The 19,083-nt window shown below is 39.7% G+C and overlaps 2 protein-coding genes and 1 pseudogene across 8 annotated transcripts in view; 2 read left to right on the top strand and 1 right to left on the bottom strand.

The window, feature by feature from the left end:
* CCNT1 (cyclin T1) overlaps positions 1-15,261 on the bottom strand; it is a 51,088-nt gene extending 35,827 nt beyond the window's left edge. For 2 of the 7 annotated variants that reach the window (XR_004966280.1, XR_004966279.1), the window contains exons 1-2: positions 15,008-15,245; positions 10,673-10,754 (exon numbers count right to left, since the gene is read on the bottom strand). Coding sequence is in view for 5 of the 7 variants with exons in the window: in XM_036300762.1 (XP_036156655.1) it covers positions 10,673-10,754; positions 15,008-15,165 (240 nt within the window). In the remaining 2 variants the exon portion in view is untranslated. Of the gene's footprint in view, positions 1-10,672; positions 10,755-15,007 lie in introns of all 7 variants that reach the window. The other 5 variants (XM_036300763.1, XM_036300764.1, XM_036300762.1 and 2 more) reach the window with 4 other exon arrangements.
* Positions 11,672-14,994, top strand: LOC118649704 (annotated as a pseudogene).
* A 262-nt stretch (positions 15,262-15,523) lies between the features above and the next one.
* Positions 15,524-19,083, top strand: part of TEX49 (testis expressed 49) — a 41,964-nt gene continuing 38,404 nt past the window's right edge. Inside the window, exon 1 of the mRNA XM_036298504.1 lies at positions 15,524-15,654. Within this exon, the coding sequence (XP_036154397.1) occupies positions 15,534-15,654 (121 nt within the window). The 5' untranslated portion in view covers positions 15,524-15,533. The remainder of the gene's footprint in view (positions 15,655-19,083) is intronic.

Genomic DNA, 19,083 nt, shown 5'->3' with positions numbered 1-19,083 from the left:
TCTTGCCCTAGGAGATATATCAGTGAAAATATTGCTACGAGATGTCCAAAATTTTATTGCCTGTTTTCTAAGATTTATATGGTTTCATGACTTAAACATTTAAGTCTTTTATCCATTTTGAGTTTATTCTTGTGTATGGTATAAGTTGATCAAGTTTCATTTTTTTTTTGTATGTACCTGTCCAATTTTCCCAACACCATTTATTAAAGAAACATTCTTTATTTCATAGTATGTTCTTGCCTCCTTTGTCAAATATTAATTGACCATAATGGTGTGAATCCATTTCTGGGGTCACTGTTCCATTGGTTTATATATGCCTATTCTTGTGCCAGTACCAGGCTATTTTGATTACCATGGCTTTATAGTACAGTCTGATATCTGATACTGTGATCCCTCCAACTTTGTTCTTCTTTCTCAAGATTGCTGAAGCTATTTGGGGTCCTTTTTAGTTTCATATAAATTTTTGAAATATTTGTTCCAGATCTGTGAAATATGCCAATTGGTACTTTATTTTTTTTTTTAAATCCATACCCGAAGATATTTTTCCCATTGATTTTCAGAAAGAGGGGGAGGGAGAGACAAAGACCAGCATTGATGTGAGAGACGTATTAATTGGTTGCCTCCTTTAAGCACCTAGACTGGGGCTAGGGATTGAACCTGCAACCCATGTACATACCCTTGAGTGGGAATTGAACCTGCTACCCTTTGGTGCCAGAGCCAACGCTCTAACCACTGAACCACATGGGCCAAGGCACCATTGGTATTTTAATGGAGATTACATTGAATCTGTAGATTGGGTAGTATAGACATTTCAATTATGTTAATTCTTCCAATCCATGTACATGGTATATGCTTCCACTTGTTTGTATCTTCCTTTTTTTCCAATGTCCTATAGTTTTATGGATACAGTTCTTTTACCTCCTTGATTAAGTTTATTCCCATGTATCTTATATTTTTGTTATTGCAATGGTAAATGGTGGTTTTTTTTAGTTTATCTGAGAGTTCATTATTGGTGTATAAAAACACCATCAATTTCTGGATGTTAACTTTGTATCCTGCTACTTTGCTGAATTCATTTATTAAATCTAGCAGTTCTTTGGAAGAGTCTTTAGATTTTTCTATGTATATCATATCATCTGGAGTTTGTCCATTTCACACAGGTTGTCCAGTTTGTTGGCATATACAGTAGGTCCTCAGGTTACGTCGGAGATCCATTCCTATGGCGCAACATAACGCGATTTTCGCCATAAATTGGAACCCACCTACATAAGCACCTATGTCACTCACATGGAGCACATACACAGCAGTAATGAAATGAAATAGTAAAAAAAAATTTGAGAAAGATAACAATTCCTGACCTTTACTTGTGGTAAAGCCTATCTAATAAAGAGGGAATATGCTAATTGACCCTCACACCATCGTAAAGATGGCGGCACCCACAGCCAATAAGGAGGGAATATGCTATTGACTGCCCCGCTCTCAAAGATGGCAGCACCAACAGCCAGTAAGGAGGGAATATGCTAACTGACTGCCACACTCTCAGCGATGGCGGCTCCCACAGCCACAAGATGGTGGCACCCAGTCCCCTCAGCCCCACTTGGGCAGCAGATGCACAGTCCCCTCAGCCCCCCAGGGCTGGCCCGAGGTGCAGGCAAGCCTTGGATGGCGGCTGCCCAGCTGCCCAGGGCCAGCCGAGGCTTGCTCTGCTGGCAGTGGCAGCAGCAGAGGTGTGATGGGGGCGTCGCCTCCCACCTCTGAGGGCTCCAGGACTACAAGAGGGCGCAGGCCAGGCTGAGGGATGCCCCCTCCAGTGCATGTATTTTCATGCACTGGGCCTCTAGTAAATAATAAAAAACATAAAGCACATATGTACATATGTCAAAATGATGGAACTTTTTTTTTTTAATAAATAAATGGGAGATGGCGATGTAACCACGAAACGACGTAGGTCGAGTCAGTCATAACCCAAGAACTGTCTGTAGCTGTTCACATTATTTTCTTACAATCCTTTTTATTTCTGTGGTGTCAGTTGTTACTTCACCTCTTTCATTTCAGACTTTATTTATTTGGGTCCTCTTTGTTTCTTGATGAACCTGGCTAAAGGTTCAGCAATCTTGTTTATCTTTTCAAAGAACCAGTTCTTGGTTTCATTGATCTGTTGAATTCTTTAAGTCTTTATGTCATTTATTTATGCTATCCTTTATTATTTTCTTCCTTCCTTCTTACTGTGAGCTTTCCTTGTTATTCTCTTTCTAATTCTTTTAGTGGTAGGGTTAGATTGTTTATTTGAACATTTTCTTGTTTCTTGAGATAGGCCTGTAATGCTATGAACTTCCCTCTCAGAAATGCTTTCTGTGACCCATAGATTTGGAGTTGTTGTGTGTTAATTTTCATTTTTTCCCAAGAAGATTTTTTAAAAATATATATTTTATTGATTTCTTTTTACAGAGAGGAAGGGAGAGGGATAGAGAGTTAGAAACATCAATGAGAGAGGAACATCGATCAGCTGCCTCCTGCACACTCCCTACTGGGTATGTGCCCGCAACCAAGGTACATGCCCTTGACCGGAATCGAACCTGGGACCCTTGAGTCCGCAGGCTGACGCTCTATCCACTGTGCCAAACCGATTAGGGCACCCAGGAAGTTTTTTATTGCTTCCTTGATCTCACTGGTAATCCATTCATGTAATAACATGCTACTTGAATGTTTTTTGAGTTTTTTATTGTAGTTGACTTCTAGTTTCATCATTGTGATCCAAGAAGATGGTTGGGGTTTTCAATTCTTCTTGAATTTGTGGGACACAAAAGATGTTTAACAAGAGTGACACTAAAAATTTTAGAAAAATATGCAGAGTTAAATAAATATTTAGAAAGATTAGTCTAATGGTATGTGGAACTAAAAGAAGGAAAGGACAGGATATATTTTAAGTTAATTTCTTTAAAAGAACAATATTGAATAATCCAGGCATTAGAAATAAAATTTAGAGTAGACACTAGTAGTAGAAATACAGGAGAAAAAGAGATACAGATATCACTTGGAAAACTAATAGAGTTTCACTAAATATTTGTATGTATTTTCATGTAGAGAAAAAAATTCTAATGAGATATACTCTAAAATGTTAACAGGATTATCTCTGAACAGTATGCTATATGAAAATCATCATTTTTTCTTTTATTCTGTCTTCTTTTAATTTTATGATGATGATACACATTTATAAGGAGAGAAAAATCAGTTAACAATATAAAAATTAAAAGAACTTTAAAAATGATTAGACAGAGTGGAAAAAGGAAAAGGACAACTCAAAGACAACACTTAAGATTTTTAAGCTTCCAAATTTGCCTTTAAGGGGCTAAAAATATATTTGAAAGGAGATAACCAGATATGGTATACAAACAATGTCTAACAAGGCAAGATAATACCTCAGCCAGTAAAAGCCTGCAAAAGTTAAATTTTAATCTAATCACTTATCAAGTTGGCTTACTGAAACATTTCCCCATCAAAGGCAGTTTCTCAAAGAAATTTTTTAAAAATATGATTTTAGAAAGGAAGGGAGAGGGAGAGATAGAAATATCAATGAGAACCTAGCTGGCATGGCTCAGTGGCTGAACGTCAATCTACGAACCAAAAGGTCATGAGTTCGATTCCAGGTCAGGTCACTTGCACAGGTTTTGGACTCGCAGGAGGCAATGATTCTCTCTCATCATTGATGTTTCTCTCTCCCTCCCTCCTTCCCTTTCGGAAATCAATACAAATATATATATTTTAAAAAACATCAATGAGAGAGAAACACCGAATGGCTGTCTCCTGACACCTGCTACTGGAGATAAAGCCCGCAACTCTGGGATCCTTTAGTCTGCAAGATGACGCTCAATCCACTGAGCCACACCGGCAGTCTCAGAGGAATTCTTATAAGATTTTTCTTCATTTTAAAAGAATAATGCCAGCTAATATTTGTTTGCTATGTGCAGACACTTTGTAAATTAAATCATTTAAATCCTATTAACTACACTATGACATAGGCACTATTAGTGACTCCAAATAGATAAGAAAACTGGGGCTTAAGGTAACTTGCCAAAGCAGTACACCAAGGATCCAAATCTAAACATGTCTGACTCCAAAGCCCATTCTCCTAACCAATAAGAGTCAACTAATGAGAGTAAAATGTACCTAATTAAATTTGGTAGCTATTAAAATAAAACACCTGCACTTTTAAATATTTAAATACAGCATAGCCCTAGCTGGTTTGGCTCAGTGGATAGAGCGTCAGCCTGCAGACTGAGAGATCCCAGATTCGATTCTGGTCAAGTGCACATGCCTGGGTTGTGGGCATGATCCCCAGAGGGGGGCGTGCAGGAGGCAGCCAATCAGTGTATCTCTTTCATCATTAATGCTTCTATCTCTCTCCTTTCCTCTCTAAAATCAATAAAAATATATTAAATAAATAAATAAATAAAATACAGCATAAACACGCACATACACAACTTCCTCATTACTATTTTTATATTCCCTCACTTGAAAACATTTAAAACTGTACTATAAAAAATCAGGTAATGAGGTTGAATTTCTTCTCAAAAAGAGAGTAAATGCTATGCCAGAATTTAAGCAAAAAAATAATAAATCAGTAATATAATCATACTCAGTAAAGATGTTAAATTTACTTCAATAAAAAGGCACGTTCTCTACCTTTATTGGAAATATACTGTATCTTGATCTGAGTGGTGGTTACATATATATAATAATGCAAAAAGTTATTGAGTTGGATATTAGATTTTTTTGCTTTACTGTATGTTATAGCTCAATAAAAATATATAAATAAAAAAGACAAGAGTTCTAGGCTACAAAACACTGTCAATGAAGAAATACAACTAAATGAGAAAAGTATTCACAACATGTGACATACAGATCTAATGTGTAAAAGTGCTCATATAAATAAAAAAATGAGAACAATAAAGTGAATTGACAATCAATTTTTAAATTTATTCTTCAATTTCCTGAGAAGAAAAGCCAATAGTCAAAAGCAGCTCAACCTCACTAATTGAAGAAATGTAAATTAAAAAAAATAATAATAATTTAGGACTTCCTGTATCTTATTCAACACTTGAACAAGTAGTTAGAACTTATATTTCCTGAAGTAACAAATATTTGTTGTTAGGATGTAGAGAAAAGGACCCTCTCCTACAGTGCAGGAAACAATGTATATTGATGTAATCTTTCAGCAGGACAAATTGACACAACATAACATTTTTAAATGCATGCCCTTTGGCACAGCAATTCCACCTACATGAATTTATATTAAAACTAGAGGCCCAGAGCACGAAATCGTGCACAGTACAGTCCCCAGGCCTAGCCTGCGATCAGGGCCATCTTCCCTGGCTGCCAGCAGCCGGCCCCGCCCCCAGCCACCACTCACCCTGGTTCCCTGTTTGCCATCCAGCGATGGAAGCCTGACGGCCGGGGGAGGGACCAAGAGGTCAGCTTGCCCGCTTGCCAGCCCCGCCCCCGCTGCTGGTCACCCTCTGTGTGTGTGGGGCGACCGGCAGGGCGGGGGCCTTGGCCTGGCTCTGCCCACATTCCCTGCCACCCTCCCTGGGTCCCCGTTCACCACTGGCAATCAGAGCCTGCCGGCCGGGTAAAGACACCAAGAAGTGGTCAGTGCACCTCATAGTGACTGGTTGAGGGGTCATTCTGGCTGTTCTGCCATTATGGTCGCTGGGCTTTTATTATATAGGATAGTCATATAAATGCATTATATCTGTACCAGACTATCTTATCTAACGTTATTTGTAATATAATAAATTACAAACCACCCAAATACCCACCAATAGGGAGCTGGTGAAATAAATTATAGCAAAAACACAAAGAAAGGGGTGGGGGGAGTTGTCAATCGGGGAAAAAGGAGACATGTAAAACTTTAGACAATAAATAAAATAAAAACACACAAAGAAATGCTATGTGGTCATTTAAAATAATGAGAAACCAATACGAAAAGATGTCCAATTTATACTGTTAAGTAATAAAGGCAAGTTGTGTAAGAGTAGTATAGTAAGAAGTGATTTTTATATGTACAGAAAAATATCTAGGACACCATATTCCTAAACATCCTATATAATAAAAGGGTAACATGCAAATAGACCGAACAGCAGAACAACCAACCAAAGGGTAATATGCTAATGATATGCTAAGGCTGCTCAACCACTCGCTATGACATGCACTGACCACCAGGGGGCAGACAGTTGACCACTCACTATGGTGTGCACTGACCACCAAGGGGCAAATGCTCCAACCAGTACGTTAGCTTACTGCTGGGGTCTGGCTGATCGGGACTGAGTGAGACAGGCCGGACACGCCCTGGAGCCCTCCCGCAGTCCCTCCCTGGCTGGCCAACCTCCCATGTTCCTCCCAGGCCCGATCATGCTACGATGGGGTCCCTCAGCCTGGTCTGCACCCTCTTGCAATCCGGGACCCCTCGGGGGACGTTGGCAAGCTGGTTTCAGCCTGATCCAGCAGGCCACTCCCCTTGGGAGGGTGCCAGATGCAGGGCTCATGGCTGACGAGCACTGTGGCGCCAGCGTGAGCCTCTACCGATCAGGACTGATTGGGCCTGTGGGTTTCGGCCCAATCCCTGCAGGCCACCCAGAGGGACCCCACCCATGCACAAATTCGTGCACTGGGCCTCTAGTTTATCAATGGTTACCTCTGTAAGTGAGATTACATTTCTACATTATACATTTTATATTGTTTTCATTTTTACCATGAGCATTTATTACCTTTGTAATAATAATTAAAAAAACACACCTGCCTGGCGTAGCTCAGTGGTTGAGCATCAACCTATGAACCAGAAGGTCATGGTCCGATTCCCAGGCAGGGCATATGCCCAGGTTGCGGGCTTGATTTTCATTATGGGGCATGCTGGAGGCAAACAACCAATGATTGTCTCATTACTGATGTTTCTATCTCTCCCTCTCCTTCTCCCTTCCTATCAATAAAAAAATATTTTTTAAAAATGCATAGGAGCTTGATAGGACATGTAACATCAATGCTACAACAATGTATTAAGTCCCCTCAAATTTGAATTTGGATTTATCACAGCTAAACTCTTCAAATTAGCATACTAAAGGGGAAATATTTTTTTAATCTATTTCTTTATTGATTTCAGAGAGGAAGGAAGAGGGAGAGATAGAAACATCAATGATGAGAGAGAACTGGCTGCCTCCTGCACGCCCCCTACTGGGGATTGAGCAACCCAGGTATGTGTCCTTGGCCGAGATCATACCTGGGACCATTCAGTCCGCAAGCTGACGCTCTATCCACTGAGCCAAACAGGCTAAGGCAAGGGGAAATATTTTTGATCTGTTAATTCCAAAATGTGCCCAAAATCAGTTCTCTAGATCAGGGGTCCTCAAACTACGGCCCACGGGCCACATACAAATACAAATATTGTATTTGTTCCCATTTTGTTTTTTTACTTCAAAATAAGATATGTGCAGTATGCATAGGAATTTGTTCATAGTTTTTTTTTTAACTATAGTCTGGCCTTCCAACAGTCTGAGGGACAGTGAACTGGCCCCCTGTTTAAAAAGTTTGAGGACCCCTGCTCTAGATAATCAACAATCCCAAATTAAAAGTTACTGAATTTGAAAAAGGTCACAACATCACAAAGAATCTCTCTATACCGGATAATTACCATTCATTCAACAAGTTTACTAACGGTTCTTTGGAGGATACACAGAAAAGTGAGTCTCTGTCCTTGCTAAGCTTAATACATAGGAAATAAGGAAAGATAATTTAGTAACAAATTGATTTGAGATTTATTTCACCCTGGTTTTCAAATCTTTACCATGATAGTACTGAATAGTTTCCTTCTTCACCACACCCCTAGTGGGTATTCCTGTTGGCACTGAATTGGCACCAAAGAATACTGGTTGACATAATGAAAGCCAGACAAAAAGGTGACATAGTGATTAATTTTATTTATATGAAATGTCCAAAACTGGGAAATCTATAAACATGGAGAGGAGATTAATGGTAGCCTATAGCTAGTGAGATGGGAGAATGGTGGGGTGAGACATAAGGGGCACAGGGTTTCCTTTTGAGGCGATGAAATGTTCGAAAATTGATTGCAGTGATGACTGCCTTCATCTGTGCATATACCAAAAATCATCAAATTGTGTATTGTAAATGGGTGGATTGTATGGTATGAGAATTATTTCTCAATAAATGTTCAAAGCCCTAACCGGTTTGGCTCAGTGGGTAGAGCGTCAGCCTGTGGAATCAAGGGTCCCAGGTTCGATTCCGGTCAAGGGCATGTTCCTTGGTTGTGGGGACATCCCCAGTAGGGAGTGTGCAGGGGGCAGCTGATCGGTTTCTCTCTCATCGATGTTTCTAACTCTCTATCCCTCTCCCTTCCTCTCTGTAAAAAAATCAATAAAATATATTTAAAAAAAATAAAAATCATCATTCTCCCCTTTAAAAAAATAAAATAAATGTTAAAAGAAAAAAATCTTTACCGTAACAAAAGGGAAGAAATGCAGAAAAATTTCAGAACTGGCAAACAGCTATGGATTTCCTCTTCAAATTTTGTTCTTTATCCATTACCTTCTATTCTAGAGCTATCAGATACCCTCATTAAATGCTTCTCTCTCCCACCCTAGCCAGTTTTGCTCAAAAGTTAGTGTCGACCCACAGACTGAGGGGTCTAGGGTTCCATTCCAGTCAAGGGCATGTACCTTGGTTGTAGGCTCGATCCTGGCCCTGGTCAGGGCACATGCAGGAGGCAACCAATCGATGTGTCTCTCTCACACAGATGTTTCTCTCTGTCTTTCCCTCTCCCTTCCACTTTCTCAAAAAAAAAAATCAATGGAAAAAATAGCCTTAGGTGAAGATTAACAAAAAGCAGCTTCTCTCTCCCTTAATAAGGGTCTGCTCCTTGCCATCAGAGATAGAGCATAGCTGGAGGTAAGGAGGGTAAGAGTAGTAGAAAGCCAAGCTGATTGGATAATCAACAAAAATTGGGAATACTTAATCCGCAAATCCAAAGGGTTTTCTGTGCAATTACTCCCAATACTGATCCCAATCTCTTACGTTACAAGAACAGTATCTAGCTTTACAGAGCCTCTTCCTATGGCATTAGGGAAAAAAACTCAAAATTCATCATGCTAAGTCTGAAACACTTTTCCTCAAAACAATATTAAAAAAGAAAAAGAAATATTTAACTCACAAATCCAAATGTGTTCATCAAATGTAGCCCTATTACCTGTGAGTTTATTAAACAAGTATAGTTTTACCTACAGCTGAGATATCACTATGAACTCACTTTCAAGTCACTTATAAATAATGCTAAATAGGGCCATTTCAGGTAGCAAAACTGAAAATAGCACTATTAACAATTCTGTCCAGAAAAGAAAAATCGCTTTATTACTATTATTTTCTTTTTCCTGTCTTAAAAGTCATCCTCAGTCATTACATAATGTACCTCTACCTTCCTCCTCCAACCTGTCACTGACTGAAATTTTATCAAATCTAAATAACTTATATTCATTTGTTTTCCTATGACCATATTATTTACCACTAGAGGCCCAGTGCACGAAATTCGTGCACTCGGGGAGCCCGCAGGGAGTGGGCCTAAGCCGTCAGTCAGACATCTTTAGTGCTGCTGCGGAAGCAGGAAAGGCTCCCACCATCATCAGCCATGAGCCCGGCTTCTTGGGGCCCCGCCCCCCACCAGTTGCCCCAACCGGCGGGGCGATTGGGGCCCCAGAAGCTGGGCTCACAGCTTCTGGCTGAGCGGCACTCACCCTGTGGGAGCACATTAATGACCAGTGGGCAGCTCCTGAATTGAGCGTCTGCCCCCTGGTGGTCAGTGCACATCATAGCGACTGGTCGTTCCACAGTTCAGTCAATTTGCATATTAGCCTTTTATTATATAGGATTTCAAAAATTACAGCCCTGGCCAGGTGGCTCAGTTGGCTGAACATCATCCCATGCACCAAGAGGTAACCGGTTCAATTCCCCATCAGGACACATGTCCTGGTTGTGGGCTTGATCCCGAGTAGGGAGGTATATGGGAGCCAGCAGGTGGATGTTTCTCTCTTTCCCTCTCCCTTCCTCTCTCTCTCTCACATCAATAAAAACATATTTTTTAAAAATTACATTTAAAATTAAGCAGTTTCCCTTTAATTCTATTCTCCCAATCCATATGTTAAGTGTTCAATAACCTATTTCTTTACTAAAGATTCCACTTACTCTAAGGATGCACTGAACCTACCAAACAACTAACTAGACCAGTGGTCGGCAAGCTGCAGCTCGCGAGCCACATGCGGCTCTTTGGCCCCTTGTGTGTGACTCTTCCACAAAATACCACGTGCGGGTGCACACGTACAGTGCAATTGAAACTTCGTGGCCCATGCGTAGAAGTCAGTATTCTGTGGAAGAGCCACGCACAAGGGACCAAAGAGCCATATGTGGCTCGTGTGCCAGTTTGCCGACCAATGAACTAAATGCTTCAAAGGAAATTTGGAAGGCTGGATTCAGAACAGTAGTATGGCACTTAATAAAAGTGACCAACCCTAAATTCTAAACTCCAAATCCCAGTTCAGCAGCAAAGATCAACCACAAAAGAAAAATGAAGTTGGAATTAATCATAAAAGGATTAAACCATATAAAAAATACTTACATATCGATGGAACTGTGTGAAGGACTGAATCATGTAGAATCGATGCATGTATACTATAGCAGTGTTGATCGTCAATTGTGAGCTTAAATATTCAAGTTAAGGCCCCAAACCAGGCAGGCAGTATAATTCCCAAAAGTACAATCTTTCTATTCTCCCAAAATGACCACGCAAGCTGAGCACAGCAGATGTTCCCAAATGAAAATATTTACCTCTCCATCAAATTATTAACTACCAATTGACACTTTAGCACACCTTAAACATAAGTTATTCACTACAAATTTACTGAATAAACAAGCAAGCTTCTTAGCATATGTGAATCAAGAAGGGACATAAACAAAATTACACAAGTCCTAAACCCATCACTTGCCTACTGAAAATCCTGCAATGGTGATTCATTAGCTCAGGACCTCTCCTCACATGATTTACAAGGCCCTCCCTGACCTGGCCCTAGGAATATGGCTCAACTTTTAAACTTTAGCAATTTTTTCAGTTCTACTTCTCTCTGGCAACCAAGCCTTCTCATAAGGTGATCCCTGGGACCAAAAATACTGTAGAATGATTTTATATTCAATCACTGACAAAATGTTAAATACCTTATTTCTAAAGACCTCAGAAGACAATGTGGGGTATACAGAATGAGGCCATTTCATATTGTCAACAACCTTAATAACAACACACATATAAAAAGGAAAGGGCTAGGATGCAACGAAACAGAATTTCTAACAAAATGTTTAACTCAGTACACTGACTGGGTGCTTAAAAAACACAATGGATATTGGCAAGAAAGAGAACACCTCTTTTGAAGTGAGCACTTAAAACATAAACATTCAGCAATATATTTAAATGGAAGGTGCACCCAAGGACAGCTTTTCACTTTCAGAATGAAAAGAACTTTAAAACTATTCTAGCCTTTTCTGCTACAAAATGAGTATATTTTCTGACCAAAATGCTAGAATTGGCCTGTTCTTTTCGGGCCCATCTGTGCACGAGGCTTCACCGATGAACCAAATAGCCATAGCAAGGGTGCACCCTGGTAGCTAGCACCTGCATTTGCACCCTGGTAGCAGGGGTGGTGCTGACCCAGTGCATGTTCACCTTCAAGAGGAAGACAGGGCAGATGACCAAGATCATCAAGATGCCTATATCCAAGCCCTGCATCTCTGGATATTGCTTACCACCTATGCTATTATTCTAGACAAATTCAAGAACAGAAAAACTCAAGAATGCCCTAAGGAAGATTGGGTAACCAAGAAATTACTAAGATTCTGCTACACATGTGAACATGATGCCAGAATTCCTGAAAAGTTCAGTTCACATGGAGACTCCTACAAGAGTAGAAGAAATTATGTGGCCTTATCAAAGGAGGAGCTGTCAATTTTCAGATTAACAGACTTCGAATCGACACTAAGTTTTCTTACATAGGAGAAAGATGTTCAATATGTCATGATGTCATTGACAACTGCTAGCTGGTTTCAGATGAATGTCGAAGTTACTGCAACTGAAGAGAAAATATTATGCTACTGAAATTGATCCTGTTCTGCCCAGCCTTCCTGGCTCAGTCGTTGAGCGTTGACCTATGAACCAGGAAGTCAAGGCTCGATTCCCAGCCAAGGCACATGCCAGGGTTGCAGGCTCAATCTCCAGTGTGGGGCCTGCAGGAGGCATTCGATCAATGATTCTCACCATTGATGTTTTTTTCTCTCTCTCTCTGTCTCTCTTCCTCTCTGAAATCAATAAAAAAATATTTAAAAAGAAAAAGAAAAATTGAGCCTGTTCTTACCATAGAAGAGTAGTACTCTTATGTTATAGAATGGTAAACTAAATGACATGGTTTGTGGAATAGGTTTCATCAAAACCTAAAGAAACTGACAGACTCTGACGTTATGCTCAAGGAACATGAAAATTTCTCTGATAAGCTCCAACATAGTATACCTGTGTTCATATTTTTGGCTGGTATCAGTATGTACTAGAGATTATCCATCAAGTTGGTGTTTATTATCCAAATGTGAAAGTAGTGTCCAACTTCATGGATTTTGATGACAATGGGGTACTCAAAGGATTTAAAGGAGAATCAATTCATGTATTTAACAAACATAATGATGTCTTAAAGAATTCAGAATATTTCAATCAATTAAAAGACAATAGCAATATAATTTGTGTGAGAGACTCCCAGGGACACTTAAGGCAGATATGTAGCCAAGTTGAATACATTCTGAAAAATGGGTATCTAAGTGAACGAGGGGATGCGCTTTTAGAAAAGCACATGGAATCTAATGATATTGTTCTAATAAAAGACAAATCATTGGAGGGGGCCACTTCTAACTTACAAAAAGATTCTGTAAATAAGCATTCTTCAAGAAGACCTCTTTCCTCAGGATGAAATTGATGCAAGAACTGTGCATCTGTTCACCTTGCTGAAAGACTTTTATTTATAATATATTCTTGCTTTGCAAGTTTTTCTCTACATTACTGAATTATTTTCAAACATGTGGAGTCCATCAACTGGAAGCTCCTTTTTCTCCACCTCTCTCTACACACTCCTCACCATATTTTTTAACATTAAAAAAAAAAAAATCTTCCTTTTTGTCTGACATCTTAGCAGCCTTGTAGCAGCTGCTCTTTAAGTTTTGCTATGCCACCCAAGGTCAACAATAAAGATACTGGAAAGTCAGCCAAGAAAGACAAAGACCCAATGAACAAATCTGGGGGCAAGGCCAAAATTAGACGTGGTCCAAAGGCAAAGTTCAGGACAAGTTCAATAACCTAGTCTAGTCTGACAAAGCAACATTATAACAAACTGTAACAAAGTTCCCAACTATAATAAGCTTATAAGCCCAACTGTTTCCCTTGAGAGACTGAAGATCCACAGTTCCCTGGCCAGGGCAGCCTTTCAGGAGCTCCTTAGCAAAGGACTTACTAGTTTCAAAGCACAGAGCTCAAGTAATTTACACCAGAAACACCAAAGGTGGGGATGCCTCAGCTGTTGAAGATGCATGAACAACAGGCCCCACCAGCTGCGTATTTTGAAAAATAAACTGTATTAAATCAGGGAGAGGGGATATCTTAAAGTTAAAATTTGAAAAATAACTATTTCCAAAGAGCATTTTGTAGTTAATGTTAAGATGTTTTTGAGGAGTCTCTTTACACTGGGAAAGTTTGTAGAAGTTTAGAAAGTTTTATGAAATGGTGAAATAATGTGTATAGTTTTTAAGTATAGCCATTTTTGTAATTTGTGTGAATTATGCTGATGGTATCTCCATCTACTAAAATTGTGTTATTTTGGTTAATTTGTTTCAGGAAAATTGATAATTACCAAAAAATACTGGTACTTGATGTTTGAAAAAACTGTTGGTATCCACATGTCACTAATCATGATTAAATGTTTTGTATCGAAGTTCTGATAATATGAAATGAAAAGCCAAAAAATGCTTGGAGGAAAAAAGTCACTATATTACCTCATCTTTGAAATATGAGAAAAACAAACACACATCAGCACTGAGTATCTTAAAACCCCAACTTTTTTTTTAATCTCTAGAGAATTTTTGTAAGAATTTATTTGAGCCAAACAGGATATGCTGGAAAGTAAGGTCTCAACATGATTCAGAAAAATGCTTTCAAAAACCCAATATTTTTCAATGTTTTTTTAAACCGTTAGATCATTAGGTCTACATCCCTACAAATCTTAACTGGCATCCCCCCTTCCTCTGAAATTCTATGAAACTCTAACAGTAGTTACTATTTGAACTTGAGTGTCAAGTATTGTGTAGGCCATTGAAATTAAATGCAAGAAGAATCACCCCATTTTACAGAGAACACCAAGAATTTGACAGCTTCCTTAGAGAGAGAAGTGGGAAGAAGAAACTTTGAACCAAAGCTGGGCATTAATTCTAGGCCACCCTTTATAAGACCCTCAAGTAATGAATTTCTCAAAATTCTCTATACACACTAAATTCAAGACGCAGTCATCAACGCTAACACCTCCACCAGGGCCTAGGCCCTAGGGCATAGCAGAAAAGCATAATCTCAAAGTCACCAGAACAGGCGATCAGAACACACCGAAAATGGCCTAAGAACGGCCGGTTAAAACATAAAGCCGGGAAGCACACGAATTCCCGGCAAGGTTGGTGGCACCGGTGAGCGAGCGGGAAATTAATTGCGCCTCGCCTCCCTCACGCGAACACTGAACTTTCAGCCTGCCCCACCGCAGTCTCTCCCACCCGACATCAGCCCCTGCCCACCCTCTCCCCACTTCCGTCCCTTAGAGAGCCTGGGGCCTGGACGCGAGCGCCAAGGCGGGACTGATTCCAAGGCCGAAGGCCTAGGCCGCAAGGATACACATAAAGACGTTGCCCCATGTCCTGGAGCAGATTGGCCGCCTGCTGACGATAAGAAAGTTCTTTATCTGGGTCCAGCCCAAAGCGACGGGATGGGCTATTTTCCAGCTGTTCTCGAGTAAAATACCACCGTTTGTTGTTCTTTCTCTCTTCCTCCATAGTGCTCCAACCAGAAGGCAGCGGCGAAGGCTGCAAGCGCTTCCCAGCGTCACTTAAGCGGCGACACACATCCGCTGTGCGGCGGCAGCTGCGCCGTGACGAACTTCCGCTAAGGATGGCCGGATAGGTTGTGACACGCTTCCGCCGAGAAGAATAGTTGAAGGCTCTACTTCCTTAATGGATCACGCGACAGCCAGTAACCAAGTAAACAGCCAATAGGCGAGCAGGAAAGACCTCGGGGTGGGGACGCGAGTGCCCGTCATGTGACCCTTGGAGGGAGGGTGAGGTTAAAAGTTTTCGTTCAAAACCACGTCCCCTCTCGCGAGAAGTAGGCTGAGCATTCGCGCCCTGCGCGAGAGGGTGAGGCAATGTTTGTGGCGGGATTAGGCGCCCGCCCACGCGCCGCGCCGCGGCTTCTCGGAGAATTTCGTTTGTGGCGGAGGTGGCGATATAAAATGGGGCAGATGGAGAACTTGACAGAGAAAATAGGTGAGACTGACAAAAACTAAAAAAGTGATCATAGTGGCCCTATCGTATATCGTAACGTGAAGCAACTGGAAGCTCTCACACTATTGATAACAATGTAAATTACGCATTTGGGACGCTAAAGCGTTGAATGCATTCCTAGCTTCTCCACAATGATCCAACTTAAAGGAATAAAATGAATGAAGTCGCTTTCCTTGATTCAGCGCCTGTCACTCAACTTATTGGCTGTCATGCAGCACGCAGAACTAGTTTTCACTCAATTACAATAATACTTTGAGTTTTGTTTATTTCTAGATGTGGCTGTTCCAATGCAGTAAGTTTAGTTTAGTTTAGGTCATTCTCAATTATTTCCTTCCATTCCAGGCCCTATCTGCCATATACTGCGTGCAGTAAGCCTTAGCTCTGTTTTGCTCCAGAAAAATTGAGGTTCAGAAAGATGTAAATTACATCAGGTTATATAACATTCAAAAATAATAATTATTTCAAACTTCCTTCATCATAGACTTTTTTCTTTTAATAGAATAAGCACTTTTCCAGTTATGTAGTCATGTATGTTGTTTTTTAAAAGTCGAATTTATTTCTCCCAGATCCCTCTTGCCTATATCTCTGACCTGTGTTTGGTTCTCCACTTAATCTCTTGGATCAGCGATTTTCAACTGATGTGCTGCAAGAATCTTTAAAACATGCAATACAGGCACTGGCCTCTTTTCCCTTTCAGTGGTTCTCAACCTTCTGGCCCTTTAAATACAGTTCCTCATGTTGTGACCCAACCATAAAATTATTTCCGTTGCTACTTCGTAACTGTAATGTTGCTACTGTTATGAATCGTCATGTAAATATCTGATATGCAGGATGGTCTTAGGTGACCCCTGTGAAAGGGTCGTTCAACCGCCAAAGGGGTCGCGACCCACAGGTTGGGAACCGCTGCCTTAGATTGTCAAATAAGAGAATGACAACAGCCAACGCAACAATAGCCATCTGGTATGAATGAGTCAATTATACCTTTTTTGTTAGATTGGCCAAGAATATATAAATATTTTCCGGTGTGCTACAGAATTTTAGTAATTAGTTTGTGTGCCATGACGTGAAAAAAAGTTGAAAATCGCTGTGTTAGATTGGTGACTCCATTTTGAATTTGCTGTCCTGGTTGAGTATGCTAGTCTTCCAAGAGAAGTTATGGTATCCGTAAGGCTTCAGGCAATGCACCTGCTAACCAATGGCTTGCTACCCTGCCATACAGAAGAGGAGGACCGTGTAAATCAGAGAAAAGAAATATTCCTTGGCTGAAGATTAAATTACTTGAAAGTAGGCAGCAGTGATAACATAATTGATAAAGGTGCCTTTTTGTGTCAGGCCAGAATCCAAATCCCAGCTATTCAATTTTTTTAAAAAACCATCTTAACCATGTTTTGAATTTATTGATTTTAGAGAGAGAGAGGACGGGAAAGAGCGAAAGAGAAACATTAGTGTATGTGCCCTGACCGGGATTGAACCCGCAACATTGATATATTTGGATGATGCTCTAACCAACTGAGCTACCTGGCCAGAAAATCATTTTTAAGTGTACATGTCAGTAGTGTCAACTATATTCACATTATTATGTAACTGGTCTCTACAACTTCTTCATTTTGCAAAACTGAAATTCTGTACCCATTGAACAAGTCCTCATTTCCCCCTCTGCCTAGCCCCATTCTACTTGCTGTTCCTATGAGTTTAACTACTTTAGATACGTCATAGACATGGAATCATACAGTATTTGTCTGTCTGTGACTAGCTTATAGCATTATACTAAGTTTTAGTATAATGACCTCAAAATTCCAAGCTACTCCTTTAACTAGCTGTGTGATCTTAAATGTCATCGCTGCATACTGTCAGAACACCTGACACATAGTAGGTATTCGATACATGTTTATGGTCAAAATAATGTTAACCCTCTGGTACGTTGCCCTTAAAGAACAACTGACAAATCTTAAGCCAGAGGAATTTTTTGTTGTTAAATAGGACCCCTTTTTTCTGTAAATCATACCTATAAGGCTACTCTTCTTACTCACTAGACTAATCTTGTACAGGATTATACCATATTTCATGGTTTAATCTTATTTTGCTGTGCTTAGCAATGTCATATTTCAGTTGTGTCAAATATTACCATTTGTTACAGATAAAACAATTTCTCCCAACATTCTTATAGTTTCCAAATTAAAATATGAAAAGATGGTGTTCTCTTCCAAACTATCCCTAACTCCACATTCAGTAATGTCATGGTAACTTGAAATTGGCCAAGGTGTGTATGTGCTGATAAATTATTAACAGCCAGCTACCCAGAAAAGTAATTTTAAGTATATGTATACGTACATAAAGTTTATTGTAAAAATTACTGATATAAAGGATGGGTAACACACAATTTATAAAAAATAAAGTATGCAATCTTTATTTATAGCCAACTGGTTCTCACAGAATGCTTTCATTGAGTTTTACCAAACTCTTTGAATCAAGAACCAACCTATGATTGCATTTGACAGATGAGGATAGCTTTGACTATTGGTTGACATTTTCATTTGCATTATCCAATAAGATGAAAGTGAAACAATGAGACTTATGTTGGAACTTTATTTATCAGTGACTTGAGCAATGTCTTTGCTGAATTGGATAATAGTTTTTGAATACTGGAAGAATATTTCAATTTTTTGTGCTATTTATAATGTAATGGCACCAAACATGATACACTTTTAAACTTAATCTACATAAAGTTTTCTCTACACTTTCTTAACTCTAGTCAGTCAATAAAACAATAAATTAAGTCTTTGTCCGTAGCATTTGCCAATTTCTGTAGTGTTACCTCCCACCATGGCCAATTTCAAGCTACCAATGTGACATCACTGATTATGAAATTGGAAAGAGATGAACACACAATCACATAGTATACTCACCATGCAGAGAAAATATACAGGGACTTCTGGTTTCCAGTCTGATGTGTAAAGAGCTTGGAAATCATCACTCCTCACAACCAAACAAAAAGGCTGAACTGAAAATCAATAATTCTTCTTAAATGCATCAAAGAATTAAGGTAACAGGACAACCTCTACCACAAAAAGTGGAGAGACGGGCAGAATCAGCAGGCAGAACAGAGAATCATGGCTCACTGGGAGCAAAAAATACTACTGGAACCAGCAACTGGTAGGAATACTTAAAGGGGAATTGACCAATTGCTGGTAAGTGAAATTGGACTACATTGAAAGATTTTTAAAAAACTCCTGGGGCTTTGCCTTAAGGAATCCCCCACATTTTTGTGCATTTTACCTTCAGGAACCCCGTATGTCTTACTATGAAGATTGGAAAATATTCTCCTCATCCTTCTGGCAAGGAAAAGGAAAGTAACCATTTTGAAATACAGAGCTTTTGTTTTGTTTTTTCAATTTATTGATTTTAGGAAGG

This window comes from Myotis myotis, unplaced genomic scaffold (genome assembly GCF_014108235.1).
Source record: "Myotis myotis isolate mMyoMyo1 unplaced genomic scaffold, mMyoMyo1.p scaffold_m19_p_3, whole genome shotgun sequence".
NCBI classification, from domain to species: domain Eukaryota; kingdom Metazoa; phylum Chordata; class Mammalia; order Chiroptera; family Vespertilionidae; genus Myotis; species Myotis myotis.
This window is presented reverse-complemented; position numbering and strand designations above follow the sequence as displayed.